Source organism: Mesoplodon mirus, assembly GCF_964341445.2.
Source record: "Mesoplodon mirus genome assembly, chromosome: 5".
NCBI lineage: Eukaryota > Metazoa > Chordata > Mammalia > Artiodactyla > Ziphiidae > Mesoplodon > Mesoplodon mirus.
Genome location: NC_138980.1, coordinates 133,016,820 through 133,040,518, shown reverse-complemented (window position 1 = coordinate 133,040,518; position 23,699 = coordinate 133,016,820). Strand labels below are relative to the sequence as shown.

Sequence of the window (23,699 nt, the reverse complement as noted above, 5' to 3'; positions counted from 1 at the left end):
AGGCTACATACATAGCATCCTTGGGTATAGATAGAAGAAAGGGAACAATATCATCCAAGTTGTGAGAGAAACTTAGTTAGAACATAGATTTTTATATCCAGCCAACTAGAATTTAAGTGTGTGTACAGCAAGAGAGAGATAGAGAAGAAAAAGTATTTTCAGTAATATAAAGACTAAGAAATTTTGTATTCAGAGATCTCCTCTGAAATAATTAGTCAAAGATATGTTCCAGCAAAATTAAAATGAATCCAAGAAAGAGGAAGATATGGAATCCAAGAAACAGTGGTATACAAAGAAATTGTAAGCCATAAATACACAGCATTAGAGATATGAAACAGTTACAACAGAAAACCATACTATTAAAAAAGTATTTAGTGAATAATTTTCTAGGACAAATGAGTTATCAAATTTAACTCAAGAAGAGTAAAATCTTTTAATAAACCATTAAACCTAGACAGTACTGAAAAAGTAATCAATGAGTCATCCTTCAATAAAGTTCTAAATCTCAGATGGTAGTAATTTATAGCTTTACCTGCAGTAGAAATTATCAGTATCTATTACATAGGGAGAATTCGTATAAATCAACAAGACAGCCCTATGTATTTTTTAACATCTTTTTTTGGAGTATAATTGCTTTACAATGGTGTGTTAGTTTCTGCTTTATAACAAAATGAATCTGTTATACACATACATATGTTCCCATATCTCTTCCCTCTTGCGTCTCCCTCCCTCCTACCCTCCCTATCCCACCCCTCTAGGTGGTGACAAAGCACCAAGCTGATCTCCCTGTATGCGGCTGCTTCCCACTAGCTATCTATTTAAGTTTGGTAGTGTATATATGTCCATTCCACTCTCCCACTTTGTCACAGCTTACCCTTCCCCCTCCCCGTATCATCAAGTCCATTCTCTAGTAGGTCTGTGTCTTTATTCCCATCTTGCCCCTAGGTTCCTCATGACATTTTTTTTTCTTAGATTCCATATATATGTGTGTTAGCATACGGTATTTGTTTTTCTCTTTCTGAGTTACTTCAGTCTGTATGACAGACTCTAGGTCCATCCACCTCACTACTCAGTAACTCAATTTCATTTCTTTTTATGCCTGAGTAATATTCCATTGTATATATGGGTGACATCTTCTTTATCCATTCATCTGTTCATGGACATTTAGGTTGCTTCCATGTCCTGGCTATTGTAAATAGAGCTGCAATGAATATTTTGGTACATGACTCTTTTTGAATTATGGTTTTCTCAGGGTATATGCCCAGTAGTGGATCACTGGGTCGTATGGTAGTTCTATTTTTAATTTTTTAAGGAACCTCCATACTGTTCTCCATAGTGGCTGGACCAATTCACATTCCCACCAATAGTGCAAGAGGGTTCCTTTTTCTCCACACCCTCTCCAGCATTTACTGTTTGTAGATTTTTTGATGATGGCCATTCTGACTGGTGTGAGATGATATCTCATTGTAGTTTTGATTTGCATTTCTCTAATGATTAATGATGTTGAGCATTCTTTCACGTGTTTGTTGGCCATCTGTATGTCTTCTTTGGAGAAATGTCTATTTAGGCCTTCTGCCCATTTTTGGATTGAGTTGGGTTTTTTTTTTATATTAAGCTTCATGAGCTGCTTGTAAATTTTGGAGATTAATTCTTTGTCAGTTGCTTCATTTGTAAATATTTTCTCCCATTCTGAGGGTTGTCTTTTCATCTTGTTTATGGTTTCCTTTGCTGTGCAAAAGATTTTAAGTTTCATTAGGTCCCATTTGTTTATTTTTGTTTTTATTTCTATTTCTCTAGGAGGTGGGTCGAAAAGGATCTTGCTGTGATTTATGGCATAGAGTGTTCTGCCTATGTTTTCCTCTAACAGTTTTATAGTGTCTGGCCTTACATTTAGGTCTTTAATCCATTTTGAGTTTATTTTTGTGTATGGTGTTAGGAAGTGTTCTAATTTCCTTCTTTTACATGTACCTGTCCAGTTTTCCCAGCACCACTTACTGAAGAGGCTGTCTTTTCTCCACTGTATATTCTTGCCTCCTTTATCAAAGATAAGTTGACCATATGTGCATGGGTTTATCTCTGGGCTTTCTATCCTGTTCCATTGATCTATATTTCTGTTTTTGTGCCAGTACCATACTGTCTTGATTACTGTAGCTTTGTAATATGCTCTGAAGTCAGGGAGCCTGATTCCTCCAGCTCCATTTTTCCTTCTCAAGATTGCTTTGGGGCTTCCCTGATGGCACAGTGGTTGGGAGTCCACCTGCCGATGCAGGGGACATGGGTTCATGCTCCGGTCTGGGAAGATCCCACATGCTGTGGAACGGCTAGACCCGTGAGCCATGGCCACTGAGCCTGCATGTCTGGAGCCTGTGCTCTGTAATGGGAGAGGCCAGAAGAGTGAGAGGCCCACATACTGCCAAAAAAAAAAAAAAAAAAAAGATTGCTTTGTCTATTCAGGGTCTTCTGCATTTCCATACAAATTGTGAAATTTTTTGTTCTAGTTCTGTGAAAAATGCCAGTGGTATTTTGCTAGGGATTGCATTGAATCTGTAGGGACGGCATTGAATCTGTAGATTGCTTTGGGTAGTAGAGTCATTTTCACAATGTTGATTCTTCCAATCCAAGAACATGGTATATCTCTCCATCTGTTGGTATCATCTTTAATTTCTTTCATCACTGTCTTATAATTTTCTGCATACAGGTCTTTTGTCTCCTTAGGTAGGTTTATTCCTAGATATTTTATTCTTTTTGCTGCAATGGTAAATGGGAGTGTTTTCTTGATTTCACTTTCAGATTTTTCATCATTATTGTATAGGAATCCAACAGATTTCTGTGCATTCATTTTGTATCCTGCTACTTTACCAAATTCATTGATTAGCTCTAGTAGTTTTCTGGTAGCATCTTTAGGATTCTCTATGTATAGTATCATGTCATCTGCAAACAGTGACAGCTTTACTTCTTCTTTCCTGATTTGGATTCCTTTTATTTCTTTTTCTTCCCTGATTGGTGTGGCTAAAACTTCCAAAACTATGTTGAATAATAGTGGTGAGAGTGGACAACCTTGTCTTGTTCCTGATCTTAGTGGAAATGCTTTCAGTTTTTCACCATTGAGGATGATGTTGGCTATGGGTTTGTCATATGTGGCCTTTATTATGTTGAGGAAAGTTCCCTCTATGCCTACTTTCTTCAGGATTTTTTATCATAAATTGGTGTTGAATTTTGTCAAAAGCTTTTTCTGCATCTATTGAGATGATATGTTTTTTTGTTTGTTTGTTTTTGTTTTTTGTGGTACGTGGTCCTCTCACTGTTGTGGCCTCTCCCGTTGTGGAGCACAGCCTCCAGACGCACAGGCTTAGCGGCCATGGCTCACGGGCCCAGCCACTCCACAGCATGCGGGATCCTCCCAGACCGGGGCATGAACCCGTGTCCCCTGCATTGGCAGGCGGACTCCCAACCACTGCGCCATCAGGGAAGCCCCAATCATATGGTTTTTATTCTTCAGTTTTTTAATATGGTGTATCACATTGATTGATTTGTGTATATTGAAGAATCCTTGCATTCCTGGAGTAAACCCCACTTGATCATGGTGTATGATCCTTTTAATGTGCTGCTGGATTCTGTTTGCTAGTATTTTGTTGAGGATTTTTGCATCTATGTTCATCAGCGATATTGGTCTGTAGTTTTCTTTCTTTGTGACATCTTTGTCTGGTTTTGGTATCAGGGTGATGGTGGCCTCGTAGAATGAGTTTGGGTGTGTTCTTCCCTCTGCTGTATTTTGGAAGAGTTCGAGAAGGATAGGTGTTAGCTCTTCTCTAAATGTTTGATAGAATTCGCCTGTGAATCCATCTGGTCCTGAAGACTGCCCTATTTTTTAAATGGGCAAATGATATGAATAGAAAATGAAAAGAAGAAATACAGGCAGCCAATTCACTTATGAAAAATAAATTTAATCTCAGTAGTAATAAAAGAGGTGAAAATAAACTTCAATAAGAGATTCTGTTTTCCCTCATCAAATAAGCAAAAATTACATATTGATAATATGAAGTTCTGGTAAAGGTGTAGGGAAATAGGTTCTCTCATTTACAGTTGGTAGAAGGAAAATGTAAATTAGCATAGCCTTTTCAGAGGCCAATTTGGCAATATATATTAAGGTAAAAAATGTGAATACATATACTTTGTCCAAGTTTTCTGCTTTAAAGGATCTGTCCCATACAAATACTGGCACTCTGGAGAAAGGGAAGAATTACAATGTAAATTCCTTACTAGGGGATACTGTGCATCTATTTCAAAGCATAAAATAAAACAGAATGCATTAACATGAAAGTATCTCTAACCATAGTAACGTGGCAAAGAAAGCTGTATAACATATATAGTATAATTACTTTTTTTGATGCTGTATGTCTGTTGAAATCATCTGATGTGTAAGCCTTCGTCCTTGGTACTGGACTTACAGAACTGAAGAAAACAGATAAGGTTCCTGGCCTTACAGACTTTACATATCCAGTTTAGGAGATGGGAGATGAGAGTGGGGGTGGGGTGAGCAAATAATAAACCAGTTAGCAAATACATAAGATAATTTTCTATTAGGTATAAGTGTTCCATGAAGGCAATAAACAGGGACTGTAGTGGGAAAGGATGCCCAGCGTAAAGTCAGTGCTATCAGTAAATGAGAGCAATTATGATCTCCCCAAATATGTTCTGGAATTGAAAACCCCTACAATTCCTATCAATCTCCTGTCTTTCAAGATGTGCCAGCCAGAGAAGCTATAATATAATCAAAATTCTGCAGAGATTTTGTAAGCTGACAGAAAGCACCAAACTGCAAGTCCAGCATCCAAGTTTTTCATTCTTGTGCATCTGCATTAGCAGAGTTATATCTAGTCTCTGAAAATGAGGAAAAGGAGGGTGTACTTGGCATTGCAAGCTCATAGGCATGTTTCAGGAATACATGAATAATTATGTTACTTTTTTTAAGACTGTTTTTGTCTTATGCAAGTAGAATTAGTACAGGCAGTAAGTGTATACAAAGTGGTTGTGGATTGGACTTTACATATGTGTTCGTGTACAAGAGGCGTACATATGAAGGAGATAGAGGACTCCAAGAAGGAACATCACACTACCTTGAGTCCTCCCTGTTCCCATGAATGAAAGTTTGGGGCTCTACGGTCCTGACCACAGGGTAAGGGCTACAGTGGCCCCACGCCAAGCAGAGCCCATAAAGCAGAGAATTTCTTTGTGTGAATCTTCTTCATCCACCATTTGCTTTCCAAACCATACTCCATTCTCCATGGCATTTCAAACCCAAAAGAGCAGAACGGAGCCATGTGTGCTTTCAGGTGGCCCTCTCCTTTAGAGCTTTGAAAAACAGAGGGCTGTTTTGGGGGACACCCACCCTTTTGTCCCTCTCTCAAGTCCTAGCTGCTCTTGCTCAGGCTCACATCCCAAGGCTGACTGCTCAGAGGTAGGTGCCAAATGGACTGCATGTGTGCACTCTACCAGGAGATTCAATGCAAGTGCTTTTAAGAGGTCAATGCCCTCCAACTGGGAAATGGTAATATGCTATGTACTTAATGGTAATATGCTATGTACTTAATTAATTTCTACCCAACAGCAATACCATAAAATTGGAAAAACAATTCCATCACCCAGGATCACTGTGCATAAAGTATACACAAAAGGATCAAACGTTTTCATCAGTAAACTTGTGTTTGTGCTTTGGCTGAATATTCAGAGGTCCATTTCTACTATAGGCTGATGAATGCTGTATAGTTAATTACCAGTTAATTGCTTGTCTCTTTCTCCTTGTGTTGCTACTACATGGGTTAGAAATGACAGGGATGAGATTTTTGCTAGTTGCCTTCAGATCAGGAATCCAAGGAAAAAGCTTCCCACTAGATTTTATCATAAACAGCCTTCCTTTTCATAAGTGTTTTTGTTTTATTTTTTTATTTTTTTTAAACATGGAAAAACAATCATATCATGATTAGGGAAATTGAGCTACGAGGTAACCAGGTGGAGCTGCCATCTCATGAATGTTCAATGATACGGGCTGTAACGATTTCTTAACAACCAGTCTGGAGATGTAGCTACATAATACAAATAAAACTGGTTGAAAGAGTGAAAGCAACAATATAGCTGCCATTTATACCAGACTACATAATGTTATACAACAGCTTTGTAATTATTTGTATATTTTTTAATTGTCTATCTCTCAATTGTCTAAGCTCCATGAGACAAAGACTATCCCTTCTTTCACCTCTGTCTCTCTAGTACCAAGCCCAGTACCCGATAGTTAGCTGACACTCAGGAAATATTGTGAGTGAATGAATGAGTGAGTTAATGAACAACTGAAAAAGCCAGGTTTAAAACCCAGTTCTTCGAAACTGAGTTATTTGTAATGAGGTGGATGGACCTAGAGTCTGTCATACAGAGTGAAGTCAGAAAGAGAAAAACAAATACCATATGCTAATGCACATATATGGAATCGAAAACAACAGTACTGATGAACCTAGTGGAAGGGCAGGAATAAAGATGCAGATGTAGAAAACAAACATGAGGACACAGAGTGGGGAGGGGAAGCTGGGATGAAGTAAGAGAGTAGCATTGACATATATACACTACCAAATATAAAATGGCTAGTGGGAAGCTGTTGCATAGCACAAGGAAATCAGTTCATACTTTGCGATGACCTAGAAGGGTGAGATAGGGAGGGTGGGAGGGAGGCTCAAGAGAGAGGGGATATGGGGATATATGTATACATATAGCTGATTCACTTTGTTGTACAGCAGAAACTAACGCAACATTGTAAGGCAATTATACTACAATAAAGATATATTAAAAATATATATAAATAAATAAATAAAACCCAGTTCTTGAGAATTCCCTGGCAGTCCAATGGTTAGAGCTCAGCGCTCTCACTGCTGGGGCCCCAGGTTCAATCTCTGGTCAGGGAACTAGGATCTCGCAAGCCATGCAGTGCAGCAGAAAAACACACACACACACAAATAAAAAATTAAAACCCAGTTCTTGGGCCTCGTATGCCATTCCCATGATAGCAAGATACACCCTTGCAGATACCCAGAAGTTCAAGGCAGAATAAAAGACATTAACAGAGGATATCGGGTCCACAGACTATAACTCCCATTTAATTTCATATGAATTTATGGCCTAACCAATTCGGAGATTTGTTTCCAGAAAGTATTGATTTATTCCCTTGAGATCAGTCCCAGTAAATACAAGTCTTAGTGCATTGGCAGTTCACTACTGTGGACGGCTACCCAGTACATGGTGCTTTAGTTGATTGCACTTTGTGGTCTCAGAAGAGTGAGGCTGGATCTTGAGACTGGGCTCTTTCCTCATAGAATGATACATTGAAGGAGGTTGGAGAGCCAAGGAAATGGAAGGCAGGTCCATCATCTCTGCTGCTTCTCACAGGCCCAGAGGGCTAGTGTCAGAATCAGAGAGAACGGCAGGAGCTGCCATCCCTCCTGCTGGGTGTCACCTGCTCCTGGACCTTTTACCTGCCCCTGCATCTGAGGACCGAAAAAGCAGCACAGTTTCACAAGCTGAGTCTCCTCTCCCTAGCTAATCCAATCTAACTCAAGAAGAATGGGTTACAAAGCACCAATACTCCATCAAAGGCAGGGCCCTTACTTTAATCTTGATCTTCAGGTTGCATTGACCTCAGATACCTTTCCCAGAATGTTGTGAAAATATGCTATACACATACACACACACACACACATTATTTTAGTATTCAAAGAAGTTTCTAGGGTTAATGGAGCATTTGACTCAAAGCATAGCCAACGTTTGCAGTGATATCTTGGGTATAGAATTCGCATTTATGATTTCTTATGCCCTTCTCTTTACCAACACCAACCCCCTTAGGAAAGGAGCCTGGAGGGGGAACCAAGAGTTTGGATTGCAAAATTGAGGAGTGTGCTGAAACACCTGCTCTAGAGGACTCCTCATCTTCCCCTGTAGATATTCAGCAACATTCCTGGCAGGTTTCCACAGACATTGAGAACTCTGAAAGGTAAGTGGGAAGTTACCCTAAATAGACTGCCAGTCCTCCTCTAGTTAACACTCAGGGGCTAGAGAGAGTCGAGATTTTCTCTTTCAGATTCAGAAACAGAGCTCTCAGTAAACTGAGCCGAGAGACGGTAAGGGGTCCAAATCCATCTGCGGAATGACAGCAGAACCTCCAGGAGATGTGGGCTCCCAGGCCTCTGCTTTTCCCACTCCGTCAGCCTTGCATCTCCATGGAGATGAAAATGGAGTGCTTCCTTGGGAAGGGAGGAAGGTGGATCTATATACCCATCACAGCTCACCCACCAGGCTGGGTCCCAAAATTTCCATTTGTTTAAGGGAGAAGAATTCAAAATTGTGCAAAGATGCCTCCAGTAGATTCTCGGATTTCGGGTGCATGGAATGGCCTATTCAGTTGCCAGTCAGGGGCTGAGTGTTCTGTCCAGTTCACAGACAGCTTTCCAAAGGGCTGTCTTCTCTTACTCTCCCAGGATGTAGATGATGGCCCCTTAGTGGTCAAAGTGAGTTAATGCATTTGTCTTAACAAGCAGTAGCTCACGGCTAGAGAGGGAGTTTCTTTCTTGGGAAGAAGAGATTCTACAGTGATTCTATTTCATTCGGGAAAAGGGAGCAATAGCAATAATATAATCATAAACGCATCTAGATGCTAAAAATTCCATTCTGTGAGGCAGAGGGACAAGCCCCTTGGTTATTGGCCTTCACACTGATATCTTGTCCTTTGCTACTGATGTCCCCAGAGCCAGCACGAAGCAGCTGAATGAATACTAGGCAGTTCCATCGAGGACTCTGTGTGTGGGGTTGAGTCGTTGACAAGATAATGAACACTATTTTTTTATTTTTAGAAATGTATCACACAGTGCCATTTAGAGCCATTGTAGTTCTACTTTCAGATTGTAATATAATTCTAAAGCTAATTACCAAATTTCTGTGTTTATAGAAAATTGAAGCATGTGGTAATTACGTGCTATTAATAAAACTGGGATTTTGTCTAAGCTTGGAAATCCAACAATTCAAACAATAAAGTTGTTTGGCACAGTTTGATAGAGCTATAGATAAATGATGAGTGATTTCTCTTAATTTATAAAGTAGAAAGCGCTTTGCTCTATTCCCAGGAAGAAATATCTGCCAGAGTGCCATGGTCAGTGTGTAATCCTTCAGCAAAGCCATTTTCCTTTTCAGAAACCTTGCACAGAATCTCTGCCCAAGCCTCGTAAGCTTGTTAGAGAGCAAGCAATGGCTGATAATAATAATAGGAGAGTCTAGCCCTCAGCGTTGGAGGTATTTCAGTTCAGCCTAAAAGTTCAGATTCTGGTCAAAGGAGGTGGGAGTGACTGGGAGAAGTAGGCCCCGTAGACCTGGTCTGGGAGGGGACTTCCTTGCTTCTCCCTATCACTTTGCCCTAAGAAATCTGTGGGTCTCAAACTGGGCTGCACATTAAAAACATTCCAAGTCAATTTAATGTGTTGAGCCTTGGGAATGCTTAACACCTGTGTTACTCTGAATTCCAATCACGATAATGAGAGACAACAGGGAGTGAAACCACACAGGCAGGACAGCCCTTGGACCAGATGAGAACATCATCACCCAGCCTCAGCTTTGCCCAGGGTTCCCCTGTTGTTCGAGTTGTGTGCCCTTCACCTGCCCTTGGAAACGTGAAGTACTGTCCTCATTACCAGAGGCTCTTCTCTGATCTCAGCCAGGTCCAACTGAAGGCAGATATGAAGGCTCCTATAGCAGAATGCCCTGCGGAAACGTTTGTCAGAGTAGTTCTTATTCCTTCCAGAGCCAACCCAACTCAGATTTTCTTTTTTCTTATAAAAGCAAAATAAATGTAATATTTGCCTACTGGAAGCTCGAGCTGGTACAATTAGGCACAGACTTTGTCCTTCAGTTGTCACACAGAACAGACGGTTTGAGATTACATTTCAAAAATTTACAGCTGATATTTTTTCTTTTTATCAATTTTACAGAGACATGCGAGAAATGAAAAACCTTTTAAGCAAACTCAGGGAAACTATGCCTTTACCATTGAAAAATCAAGGTGAGTCTTGTCATTTCTCTTTGAGGCAGAGGTTTTTTTAACATGATAACCTTGGGTCTTGTTTCTTCAGAAATTAAAGCAGGTTGTTTTCTTTTTAAACAAGCAATAGAAGGCATTGAGCCTACAGCTGTCTTTCCTCGAGAAGACAAGAGAATGAGAATAGTTTATCAGGTGAACGCAGTTTTGTTCTGAGGGGGAGCTGAGAAACACTCTGATAACACAACAGACACCTCCTCCACTGGCCCTATCAGTCAAGAGCATTTATTCATTGTATATGCTGTGAAAAGCACTACACCATGTGTGGCAAACACAAAAAGACTGAAGATTTGGCCCTTGTCTTTAAGAAGTTTATAGCCAAGTGGAAGAGACTGAAGAACACTTCCAAAGGAAGATCCCTGCCATCTACGTGTTGTGTTGTTATCTAAACAAAGTAATAGTAATACTTAACATATACTGCTACTGTGATTTTGCATCCAATTCCAATGTATGGGGGTTTTTCCAAACCACCAAGCAATTATCGGACACCAGCTGGGTGTCCTGCAGTTCAACTGAATTCTGACACTAACTGGGGACAGCGTCGGATTCCATGAGTTAAGGGTTCAGTAGTCCTAAAAGACTGCCCGCCCTCACCCCCAACTTTAGACACCAATCCCAAGTCCAGGTTGTCACCTGAGCTTCTGACATCCAGCTATAGATCGAGGGTCCAATGAACTCCTTCTTAGGTTCAGTTAGTTCACTAGAGCAGCTCACAGAACTCAGAGAAACATTTTACTTACCAGATCACCGGCTTATTATTACAGGATACAACTCAGGAACAGCCAGAGAGAAGAGATGCATAGGGCAAGGTATGGGGAAAGGGCACAGAAATTCCATGCCCTCTCCAGGAGCACCACTCTCCCCAGTCTCAGAAGCTCTCCAAACCCTGTCCTTTTGAGTTTTTATAGTGGCTTCTTACATCGGCATGACTGATTAAATCACTGGCCATTGGCAACTGATTCAACCTCCAGCCCCTCTTCCCTCCCTGGAAGTCAGGGGGTGGGATTGAAATTGCTAGCCCTCCAATCGAGTAGTTGGTTCTCCTAGCAACCAGCCCCCATCCTCAGGTGTTTTCCAAAAGTCACATAATTAACATAACAAAAGACCTCTTTGTTGCTCTCTAAGGAAGTTCCCAGAGTTTTGGTAGCTCTGTGCCAAGAATGAGGTCAGAGACCAAATATATACAAATTACACTATCACAACCACTATCCTAAATACCTTAGATGTATTAACTACATTAACTTATTTAATTCTAATAACAGCTTTGAGGGAAATGCTATTCATGTTTCCCAATTTACAGGAAACTGAGGCACAGAGAGGCTAACTAACTTGGCAAGGTCACACAGACTGTAAGTAGAAAGGCTGGGATGTGATCCCAGATAGCCTGTCTCCAGAACTATCCTATGGGAGTATACACCAGAAAAGAAAGCAGAAATACAGAAAGGGAAAGGGGATATTCACTAGAATGTAAGTTCTGTGAGGGAAGGGCCTCTGTATGCGTTTGTTAACTGTTTTATCTTCAGTACCTAGAGAAATGCACAGAACATAGTAGAATAACACCCAGCATAAACATTAAATGTTTGTTCAACCTGCACCCAACTTTGCAGCCCCAGAGTCTGAAGATATGTACAAAGGACTAATAATAATCACTTTCACTAAGCACATATGGCCAGAGCAGCCTTAAGAGAAGCATCAGCTTCAGAGGATGGTCCATAGAGGGTGGAGAAGGGGTTTTTAGAAGTAAGAAAGATACACCTCGTTTCCACCGAGCAAAACCCAGGCGGGAGGGAGGGCAGGGTGCTGCTTGCCTCTGGGTGAGGAGGGAGAAGATTTGGCAGCAGAGCGGGAGCTCCGCTTGGCTCAAGGAGCAGCGTGGCAGAAGGTGGAGAGGTGGAGGCGAGAACACCAGACAGTGTAGCGTGACCTGAGCTGCAAGGGACGGAGGCAGGTAACAGAAAATAAGAGGCAGGCGATTGACATATATACAATAATAGGTATAAAGTGGATAACTAATAAGAACCTGCTGTATAAAAGAAATAAAATTCAATTAAAAAATGAAATTAAATTTAATAATAAGAAAAGTAAAAAAAAAAAAGAAAAGAAAAGAAAAGAAGAGACCGGCAATGTGGTGTATCAGGTAAATGCAAGCACCCCCGAAGGGCTTGCTGACCGAGGTTTCCTGGCTTGAGCCGTGGGTACAGTGTTTGGGAGGCCTTGTAGGGTTTTAAGAAAACAGCGTTTTACTACAGAGTGTTGTAGTGATGAGAGCCCTCTGGACACAGCCTGCAAGTTTGCTGCTAGAAATAAGCATGGTTAAGGCTAGGTTAAAGCAAGGCTAAGGGTTCCGATGCTTGCTCTGCCATTTTCCTGGAACAAGTAGTTTAACTTCTGGAAATGTACATTTCCTTATCCCTGAAAAAGAAATTAGACCACCTACTTCAGAGGATTGTTGTAAGGATTAAATGATTAAACGCATGCCAATGCCCACTACCAACCTTACAGAGAGCAAGCGCTCAACAGATGCATTATTATTGTTATTATTGTTATTGTTATTATTGATATTTACCAGCTGGCCCACCAACCTAGTTCAGGAAAACTCCAAATCATCATCAAATTGGACAATACCTGCTACATTTCACTCTGAAGCAGACTATGTGTAGCATCCATGAAAGGTTGATCCTGAACCAGCTCTCCAGAATACTGATCCCTGAGACTTTGGATTTGGGGCTCATGTCTGAAGCTATCCTCACCTTCTTATTATGTAGGGCAAGTCCCCCCCACGAACAGGATGTGGTTGTTCTTCTTTTACTTCACATCCAGTTGCTTAGGAGGATGACAACCCAGGGCCCCCCAGGCTGAGTTTCATGGATGCCATAGCCTATATTTTAAATTAAATATCTGAAACATTCCCTCTATATTTAGTGAAAGTTCATCCAACAGTTTTTGAATCAGGCATTATTGGAAAAATAGAAATTTTATTTTCTTTACTTAGGACATTTTTATAATCATAAAAAGTATAATAGAAATACTGGGACTTCCCTGGCAGTCCTGTGGTTAAGACTCTGCACTTCCACTGCAGGGGGTATGGGTTCAATCCCTGGTCAGGGATCTAAGATCCCACATGTCCAGTGGTGTGGCCAGAAAAATCCAAAATTATAGTAGAAATATTTTGTATAGCTTTGTATTACTTTTATAAATGGAAAAAATAATTAGAATTTTAAATACATTTTAAAGATATAATAATAGTCATGAATGATTGATACTATGAGTAAAAACACAAGTGAAAAGGGAAAAGTCAAAACAAGTGATGCCTAGGATTTGAATCCTAAATCCATTTGGGCCATGAAAAGGAAAAAGCTAGGAGATAGAAGGACTTCTTCAGGAGGGAGTAATGCTGTATGATTTTTAAATAATTTTTAAAATTCAGGTGAAGTCTTGTGGGAAATTAAGGTTTCTTCATTTGGGGGAGAAATGGGAACCCTTAGCATGTGAAGATACATCTCTGTTCTGGGCATGTTTAGTGGGTACTCACAGCATGACATCACTGGGAGCGGAGCGGTGGGGAAGGGGAATGCGAGTCTCCACGGGGATGTCTGAGAAGGCCTGAAGGAAGGAGAGCAGGTCTGTTGGAGTCACCATGGGAACATTTCTTAGCAGATGCATGCGGCACTATTTTAATAAGCAGATCAGCCAGGTCCCTCTGTCTGCGTATACCAAGATAGAGCATAGGGGCTGCCCCATGACCTTCCTGGAATTCTTTTCAGGCGATTGATTTATTACACAGGTCTAATCTATGCAGAAAATGGTGTGGGGTGAAATGTGGGAAAATGTGTTCCAGTTTTTTTCTGTAGCACCTTATTGTCAAAATATAATTCTAACTGGATGAAAAGCATTATAGAGAGCCATCTGTTTTCCTTCTGGCTGTTTCTTTCCTTTCTCTTTTCATTCCATTTACACGTGAGTTTGAAGCAGAGAGAAAAAGGGAAAAGATACTGCTCCTGGTCCCCCTTTTTCCTACTCAAACCCTGACCATGTGGAAATCCTGCCAGGCACGTACGGGGTGCGGGTGGGGAACCCACCCTGGAAATGCTCTGAAGCCCTTGTTCTCCAGACTCCATCCTGTCCCTCAACTCAGAAACTCTTCCATGTTGATTTTAGCATTTCAAGATTGAATCCTATCTTCCCGCCTTCCCACCACAATCAAAACTTGACTCAACAACAATATGCTTTAAATTGATTTCCAGTGACGAATAAAGGAAGGTGGCCAAGATCAGGAATTGTAATGGTTAGTGATTATGCCTTTATTTGAGATGGGACTTTTGCTTCCGTGCTTCCAGTTTAAGGCTGGAAACAGAGGTGCACAGAAGAAAACTCCCTTGCTCGGCTGCAGCTCCCAGCAGCCTCCCGGCAGCCTCCCGGCAACGTTCAGGTCTCCTGGCTCTCAGCCCTCTGTCCTTTCCTCTGCTTCAGCACCTCTCCTGTCCTACATTCCAGGTCACTGGCAGTGCTGTAGGGAGCTTCATTAATTATAAGAGTCTTGCTGTGTCAAATGGATTACAAATGGAACCACCTGTGTAGAGCCCACAAAGTTACTGACAAAGGCTAAAAGGAGATGGGAAAGTGAAGGACAAGCGTCTTCTAAATGCAGGCTGTAATCAAACAAAACACTGCAGAAATAATTTAAGCCTGAAAGAGAGTTTCACTTTTTCCAAAATTCTGACTTCATGAATGCTGTGTGGTGTGTCCATACATTTACTCTTGCCTAGAATTCGGTTGGTGGTACCACGAATTAAGAGTCTGTCTGAAGTGGATCAGTCAGGAATTGAAGCTGTTCTAAAATGGGCCCCCTCCTGCAGACAGTCCTACTCCAGACTAAACTGGGCCTAGGAACAGTTCCCCCATTCTCTACACCCCTGATCCACTCCAGTTTGGAGGTGCATAACTAGAACCAACATAGCCATGGCAGGCAGGAGAGTTCTCTGGCATCTGGCTGAAGAACACTGAGCAGTTATGCCACCTGCTAGCCTGAAGATGACTTTTTAGGTCCTTCCCCAGCACCTCGTATAAAGACTTTCTGTGCCTCAAGTTGGTGTCTGAATGTCACTCTGGGCAGTTTTTTGTTTTGTTTTTTAATTAATTTATTTATTTTTGGCTCTGTTGCGTCTTTGTTGCTGCACGTGGGCTTTCTCCAGTTGTGGCGAGCAGGGGCTACTCTTAGTTGCAGTGCGTGGGCTTCTCATTGTGGTGGCTTCTCTTGTTGCGGAGCACGGGCTCTAGGCTCACGGGCTTCAGTAGTTGCAGCACGCAGGCTCAGTAGTTGTGGCTCGTGGGCTCTAGAGCACAGGCTCAGTAGTTGTGGCACACAGGCTTAGTTGCTCTGCGGCATGTGGGATCTTCCCAGACCAGGGTTTGAACCCATGTCCCCTGCATTGGCAGGCAGATTCTTAACCACTATGCCACCAGGGAATTCCACTCTAGGCAGTTTTACTGGTTACCCCAGATCCTTTGCAATCTCTACAACATTTTGCCCAGGATTCAGCGTGACATATGCTATCCCTCCCCCTCTCCTCCAATCTAATCCACTCATCACTGATCACACATCAGTTTCTAAATACATTACTTTAATTATGTTGAGCCACTACTCACAAATTTTATGTGTCTACACATTGTTCATTGAAGGAAAAACAGACTTCTCACCTCATCATTCCTTGTCCCCACCATCATCCAACATGTGATAGTCACAATATGCCAGATTCTGTGTCAGGTGCTGGGGATGACTCCCCCTAGAGGCTTTCCATCTCAAAAGGACAGAATGGGATGAGAATCACCTGGGAAGCTTTTTCAAATGACATAAGCCTCCCTTTGCAGAGATTGTGATGGAGACTTCAGGGTATGACATGTGAACTCTGGAAACAGCTAACACACACACACACACAGATACACACACACAGATACACACACACAGAGATACACACACAGAGATACACACACACAGAGATACACACACACACACATACTATTGGAAAGACAAAAAAATAGCGCTTAAAACACAACTATTAGTTAGATACAGGTTGCTACAAGGGCATATTGGATTCTCACCTAGTCAGATTTTAGTTGTAAATGGGGAAGGAGAAGACAGGAGTAATTGAGAATTGCTTTTTGGAAAGTATCTGAGCTGAGATTTTTTAGGATAAATTGAAATTAGTTAAAGAAAAAGATGGAAAGAAGACAGTCTAGGCAGAAGATTCTAAATGTGTGAAGGTGTCTGAGGAGATGAGAGAGCAGGGCATTTTGATGAACTATAAGCACTTCATTATTTGGGAAAATGGTTAGAAAAGAGGCTTAAGGGCTTCCCTGGTGGCACAGTGGTTAAGAATCTGCCTGCCAATGCAAGGGACACGGTTTTGAGTCCTGGTCCGGGAAGATCCCACATGCCGTGGAGCAACTAAGCTCGTGCGCCACAACTACTAAGCCTGTGCTCTAAAACCCCCAAGCCACAACTACTGAACCTGTGTGCCACAACTACTGAACCTGTGTGCCACAACTACTGAAGTCCACACACCTATAACCTGTGCTCCGCAACAAGAGAAGCCACTGCAGTGAGAAGCCCACGCACTGCAACAAAGAGTAGCCCCCACTCACCGCAACTAGAGAAAGCCCACGCACAGCAATGAAGACCCAACGCAGCCAAAATAAAATAAATAAATTTTCAAAAAGAAAAGAGGCTTAAGAGAGAGACTAGAGGGAGTCTTTCAAGATGGTGGAGTGGAAGGACCTTGAGCTTACCTCCTCTCATGAACACACCAAAATCACAACTAACATCTGAACAACCATCGATAGAAAAGACTGGAACCTACAGAAAAAGATCTTCTACATCTAAAGGCGTAAAGAAGAAAGCACAATGAGAGGGTAGGAGGGGTGCACTTGAAATATAACCAAATCCTTAACCTCCCCCCCACCCCATCTTGGGTGACCTTGCAGAGGCTCTCCCACAGGAGTGAGAGTTCTGAGGCCCACATCAGGCTTCCCAGCCCAGGAGTCTGGTATTGGGAAGAGGTGCCCCCCAGAGCATTTGGATTTGAAGGCCAGCAGGGCTTATTTGCAGGAGCTCCACAGGATTGGGGGAAACAGAGTCTTAACTCTTAAAGGGATTGCACAAAATCTCACATGCACCGAGACCAAGGGCAAAAGCAGTAACCTCAGAGGAGCCTGGGCCAGACCTACCTGCTGGCCTTGGAGGGTCTCCTGGGGAGGCGGGGGGGTTGGCTGTGGCTCATGCTGGGGCCATAAAAGCTGGTGGCAGATATATTGGGGATTATTCATCTGCATGAACTGTCCTTCAGGCAGACATCTTGCTTGGGTCTTTAGCACCAAGACCTGGCCCCACCCAACAGCCTGTAGCCTTCAGTGCCGGAGGCCTTAGGCCAAACAACTAATGGGTGGGAATACAGCCCCACAGCCCCACGCATTAGCAGTCAGGTTGCCTAAAGACTTCTTGATCACACAGCCTGCCCACCAGAGGGCCAGGACCCAGCTCCACCCACCAGTGGGCAGGCATCAGCCCTTCCTGCCAGGAAGCCTACACAAGCTTCTAGACCAGCCTCACCCACCAGGGAGCAGAAATCAGAAGGAAGAAAACTACAATCCAGTAGACTGTAGTCTGCAAACACAGGCCAGACACTACCCTGGGACTGCTGGCCCCTGGCCCTTGGGTGAGTGTACTGCTGGGACCCACAGGACGTCTCCTACAGAAGGCTACTTCTCCAAAGTTGAGAAATGTAATTAACCCAAAATGAGGTGGCAGGGGAATGTGTTTCAGATGAAGGAACAAGATAAAACTCCAGAAGAACTAAGTAATGTGGAGATAAGCAATCTACCCGAGAAAGAGTTCAGAGTAACGATTGTAAAGGTGATTCAAGAACTCAGGAGAAAAATGGATAAGATAGAAGGATTTTTTAACAAAGAGTTAGAAAATATAAAGAACAACCAAACAGAGTTGAACAATACAATAATTGAAGTGAAAAACACACTGGAAGAAATCAGTGAGCTGGAAGACAGAGTAGGGGAAATCACTACTGTGGAGCAGAAAAAAGAAAAAAGCATGAAAAGAAATGAGGACAGTATGAGAGACCTCTAGAGCAACATTAAGCACACTAACATTCGCATTATAGGGGTCCCAGAAGGAGAAGAGAGAGAGAAAGGGCCTGAGAGCATATTTGAAGAGATAATAGCTGGAAACTTCCTTAACCTGGGAAAGGAAACAATCATCCAAGTCCAGGAAGCATGGAAAGTTCCATACAGGATAAACCCACAGAGGAATATACCATGACACACTGTAATCACAATGACAAAAATTTAAGGTAAAGAGAAAATATTAAAAGCAGCAAGAGAAAAGCAACAAATAACATACAAGGGAACTCCCATAAGGTTATCAGCTGATTTTTCATCAGAAATTCTACAGCCCAGAAGGGAGTGGCAGGATACATTTAAAATAATAAGTGAACAGAGTATCTGTCAGGCAAGAGCTGCTGTGATGGTTTGTGATGATGCCAATAAAAAGTGGGTGCCAGCTGGTGGTTCAACCGGGTTCATCAGAGTTCACATATATCATACAGGCAACAACACATTCAGAGTGGTGGGCAGGAAGATTCAGGACCAGCAGGTAGTGATATATTGTGCCATTCCTAAAGGGTTGAAGTACAATCAAGCTACACAGACCTTCCACCAATGGTGGGATGCTAGACAGGTGTATGGTCTCAACTTTGGCAGCAAAGAAGATGCCAATGTCTTTGCAAGTGCCATGATGCATGCCTTAGAAGTGCTGAATTCACAGGAAACAAGGCCAACACTGCCTAGACAAAATTCACAATTACCTGCTGAAGTTCAGAATGGCCCATCACAAGAAGAAATGGAAATTCAAAGAAGGCAACTACAAGAACAGCAATGACAAAAGGCGCTGGAGCGGGAAAGGCTGGAGAGAGAAAGAATGCAAAGGAAGAGATTGGAGAGGGAGAGGTTAGAAAGGGAAAGGCTGGAGAGATTGGACTGGGAAAGGCCAGAGAGAGAGCGGCAAGAGCAGCTAGAAAGGGAGCAGCTGGCATGCGAGCGAGAGGGAAGAATGGCAAATGCCGCTGCCCCTGCCTCTGTGGAGACGACGACTCTGATTCTGAGCCAGGCTCGCAGGCAGCCTCTCAGCCGCGGAATCTCCAGCCCAACAGGGCATTGTCTTGGGGCCACCTGCACCTCCACCCCCTGCTCCACTCCCACCAGGACCCACCAGGTCCTGCCCAGGCATCAGCCGCGCTCCCTCCTCCCTCAGGGCCCCCTCCACCCCCTCCACTTCAGTCCTCGGGCCCCCACTCCGCCTCCTCCACCGCCTTTTCCTAATCACGTACCCCTCCCCCCCCCCGACCTCCTGCTGCTCCCCTCCCTGCATCTGGATTTTTTTCGGGATCCACGTCCGAAGACAATCGCCCTTTAACTGGACTTGCAGCTGTGGTTGCGGGAGCAAAACTTAGGAAAGTGTCACGGATGGAAGATGCCTCTTTCCCAAGCAGAGGGAATACCATTGGTGTGAATTCGGCCTCCTCTAAAACAGATATGGGTCGTGGAAATGGATCCCTTCCGTTAGGGGGTAGTGGTTTAATGGAAGAAATGAGTGCCCTGCTGGCCAGGAGGAGAAGAATTGCTGAAAAGGGATCAACAATAGAAACAGAACAAAAAGAGGACAAACATGAAGATTCAGAGCCTGGACCTTCTAAGGCCTCTTCAACAAGTACACCCGAACCGACAAGAAAACCTTGGGAAAGAACAAATACAATGAATGGCAGCAAGTCACCTGTTATTTCCAGACGGGATTCTCCAAGGAAAAATCAGATTGTTTTTGACAACAGGTCCTACGATTCATTACACAGACCAAAATCTGCGCCCTCTTCACAGCCCAGTGCCAACGGAGTCCAGGTGGAGGGACTGGACTATGACAGGCTGAAGCAGGACATTTTAGATGAAATGAGAAAAGAATTAACTAAGCTAAAAGAAAAGATCATTGATGCAATCAGACAGGAACTGAGCAAGTCAAATACTGCATAGAGAATCAAACTAAGGAGAGATAGGACTTTAATCTGGAGAAAGGAAAAAAAAAATACCTACAAAGAACAACTGTGGTAACAACAAACAAAACCCTTACATTTTGTGAGCTGTAAGAAGAAAATGGAGACACAGGAGGGAAAAACCAACATACTTTGAAAGACTTCAGACATTACTACCCTGGTGATAAGCTCTTTCCCTCCCAGTTTGCTGCTTTTCTCTGACCTTTACAACAGGATGGAAGAGAGTCGTATAGGAGTTCCTGTATCAGTTATGCAGAAAATACTGTATCCATCAGGCAAGGTCACCGTGCATTGAAATATTTTCTTGTCAAGAGAAAATCGCACATTTTCTACAATCCATTGCTAAAATAAAGAGGAGAAAGGCTTGAGAAGTTTTCTTCAGAGAATGGTGATGAGGAATTTAGCAAGTTCTGCTATTGTATTGTAAATGTTTCTCTCAGGTTTGTCTTCCTATCATATTTGATATTCCATGAATAATTGAGTTCAGACCTATGTAGGTTAAGATCATAAAATGTGGAACAAATGGAAAGGTATGTGCTTTCAAAGGGTGATATTTATAAGAAAGTGTCCTAAAAATGATTTGTTCAGAGTGAGGAATTTTAGAATGATAGGAAGTCTCTCAAGTTTAGCCTTCGTGCAATTTTGTAGATTCAAACATAAAATTTGTCCATAATTTAAAGATTTAGATGCCTTCCTACATTGTTACAGTGCTTTACCAAATCTGTGACTCCTACATAACACAAACCAGTGGTCAAATGTAAAACAACATATTGTAGATTCACTGTAGGTTTTCAACCTTTTTTAGATTTATGCATGTGGACATATTTATAATGTAATTATAAATTATAAAATTTAAAAACCACCACCACATTAGCTTTTTTAAATTGCAGACAGTAATGCATGTCAAACAAATATGTAGTGGCCTTTTCAAGGCCTAGTCCCAGGGAAAACATTTTGTAGAATATAGGGGGGTGGAAGGAAGAGAAGGAATAATTTTTTATTCAAAGTTAATTTCTGCACTATCTTCGTTCTCAGTTATCTGCATGAATAATAATGAGGAATATTTTGTGACTTTAATTGGTAAGTATGTTAACAGCATCAAGTACTTAATCTTTTACATCATGTCTTCAGCTATTTGTATTTTAACTTGAGTAAGTTCAATGGTCTGAAACATGATTCTGAGCTTCACATGAGTTACATCTTACTGTGGAACTCAAAAGTTCCATCCCTGAATCTGGCAGTTGTTATTACCTTGGCGCCCTGCAGTTATACAGGTGTTCAGGTACACGTTCCTGACTACAAAGCTGCTTTTGAATCTTATGTTGAAATACTAGAAAAGTAACAATGATGGCAGCAATTAAGGTCACAGAAATCATTAGATAAAGGGAAAACAGTGAGGGGGGTCCTGCATAATTTTCTTTTAATAAATAAAGTGAGATTTAGGTGGTGGGAAGAAGGAACTAGATACTCTACTTACCACCGTGTGTGTGCATGCGTGCGTGCATGTTTGTGTGGGCACTCACGTGTGTGTATGTTATCCACTCCCTTTTCTTTGAAACTTCTAAGATTAAAATAGGGAAGAAATCCTGTATGTTGCAATGATAGAATTTTTTGAAATTTTAGGAAATCAAAATTCTCCAGGCTCTCCATCTTGATTTATGCTTGAGTTGTTATGTGCCATATTTGCTTTGAAACTTTTGATTATCAGTAGTTTTACTAAAATTTTGAAGAAATAATCCACTTTCATCTGCTATCTAGATTTCTTAATCTAAGTTCTTAAAGACAGAACTTTGTTGATAGCATAGTTTTCTAAGTGCTGCAAGTTTGCAGCCATTACCACTTCAAAGAGGTTTGAATGAGGGAATTTTTATCCCTTGTTAAAATAGTTCTATTTCTGTAGAAACTTCATTTTTAGATCTGTGATGGATGAGCTATCATAATTTAAGTATACAGTTCTTTTTTTCTATCAACTATTCATTGTCATCCAATAGTGAAGACATTAAAGATGCAGCAAGCTTATGAAGTACTACTTTCTAAAAGAAATAGGTGGCATCTTCATCTTTATTATTGTACTTTTGGTTATGCAAACACTTTGATGATACAAATGTTTATGTCCCCCATAAATCTGCTCAGAAATCACTTTTGATTTTGTTGATTAAGTTAAACAGTCTATAGTAGGATAGAGTACTGGGTACAAGTGGTCCAAAGTAAGATAAAAGACTACAGTAAAAATGCTACATCTTTAAAAAGAAACTGGTTTATGCACTAAATGTTTTGTGCCTTTGTCTAATATTAACATGATGTCTGTGTAAAATGACAAAAAGAACTAGTGTTGAATCATGTTTTATTTCCTGTCATTCTGCATTATCCCAGATTGCTAAATGTGTTCTTTCCAAGAAGTTTAATTGAATTACTGTATACATTTACTGTCCTATGTGACAGTTTTGTCATTGTTAGAGATTTCAGTAATTAAAATGGGAAACAGAAGCTTAGGTTATTTTCCTTATCAAAACTATGTTCCTTGGAGGCACAATATTATGATGGTTTTCATGCTCTTGTACATTGGATGTCTTAAGCTGAGTGCAGTTTAGGGGATCCTTTCTAATTACAGGAAGGTACTTCTTCCCTTCAATACTGTGATCTGACCTGTGGCAAATCTGTACTATACACGATGTAAATGGCTAACAAGTCAATTGCAAACCAACTGAATGTACAAATCTTAGTGCTGGTGCTGAAATCTCTTCAGAATAGTCATCATGATCTCAAAGTTTGTTTCAAAATTTTGCAAGCATCAAGTGTCAATCAAAACTGAAGATGAAACACTAATGAATGTTGAATTCTCATGCTTTAGGTGTACTTCCTTATTAGAGTTTTTGGTTCTCTGCTATTTTTACCATACTTTTCATTTAAATTTCCTACATGCTAACTTCGTTTGTTCGATTGAAATAAAATTGCAGTATATATTTAAAAAAGAGAGAGAGAGAGAGAGACTAGAGAGGTTGGGGGAGGCCCCTCTAATTCATGTTAAGATGTTTAGACTTTATCCTGAGGTCACTGGAGGGATTCAGTTAGTAGGCAAGTACAATAAGACAGGTGAGAAATGCTTACAATCTGACCTAAAGACCAGGGCTTGGAGAAGAGGATATGACCAACTGGCTGATGTACATAAGGCCAAGGCAGAATCGAGGATGAAACCTGGGTTCAGACTTGGAAAGCAGAGTGAATGATGGTGTCAATCACTAAATTAGAACAGAGCAGTACGAGTAGAGGTAGAGGACAGGACAGTTGAAGTTCTGGATGTGGGGGGACTCCACGAGCAATGCTCAGTGGTTGTGATGGATGTACATGTCTTATGCTGAGGTGAGACATGCGAGCTAGAAGGACAGGAAATACAGATGTAAACGTCAGCAGTGTAGCGGTAATCAAAGCCCTAAAAATGGTTGAGACCACCCCTGGAGAGTACATAG

At 41.6% G+C, this 23,699-nt stretch overlaps 1 protein-coding gene and 1 pseudogene across 3 annotated transcripts in view; both read left to right on the top strand.

Moving 5' to 3' along the window:
• RGS7BP (regulator of G protein signaling 7 binding protein) overlaps window positions 1-23,699 on the top strand; it is a gene marked incomplete at both ends in the record, with an annotated part of 117,309 nt that overhangs the window by 88,106 nt on the left and 5,504 nt on the right. The window contains 2 exons of one of the 2 annotated variants that reach the window (XM_082621633.1): window positions 7,885-8,032; window positions 10,017-10,087. In XM_082621633.1, coding sequence (XP_082477759.1) covers window positions 7,885-8,032; window positions 10,017-10,087 — 219 coding nt within the window. Of the gene's footprint in view, window positions 1-7,884; window positions 8,033-10,016; window positions 10,092-23,699 lie in introns of those variants that run through there. The other variant, XM_082621634.1, reaches the window with a different exon arrangement.
• Window positions 14,419-20,274, top strand: LOC309804434 (protein enabled homolog; annotated as a pseudogene). The gene is made up of 2 exons: window positions 14,419-14,617; window positions 18,574-20,274. The product of its transcript is annotated as a protein enabled homolog (transcript).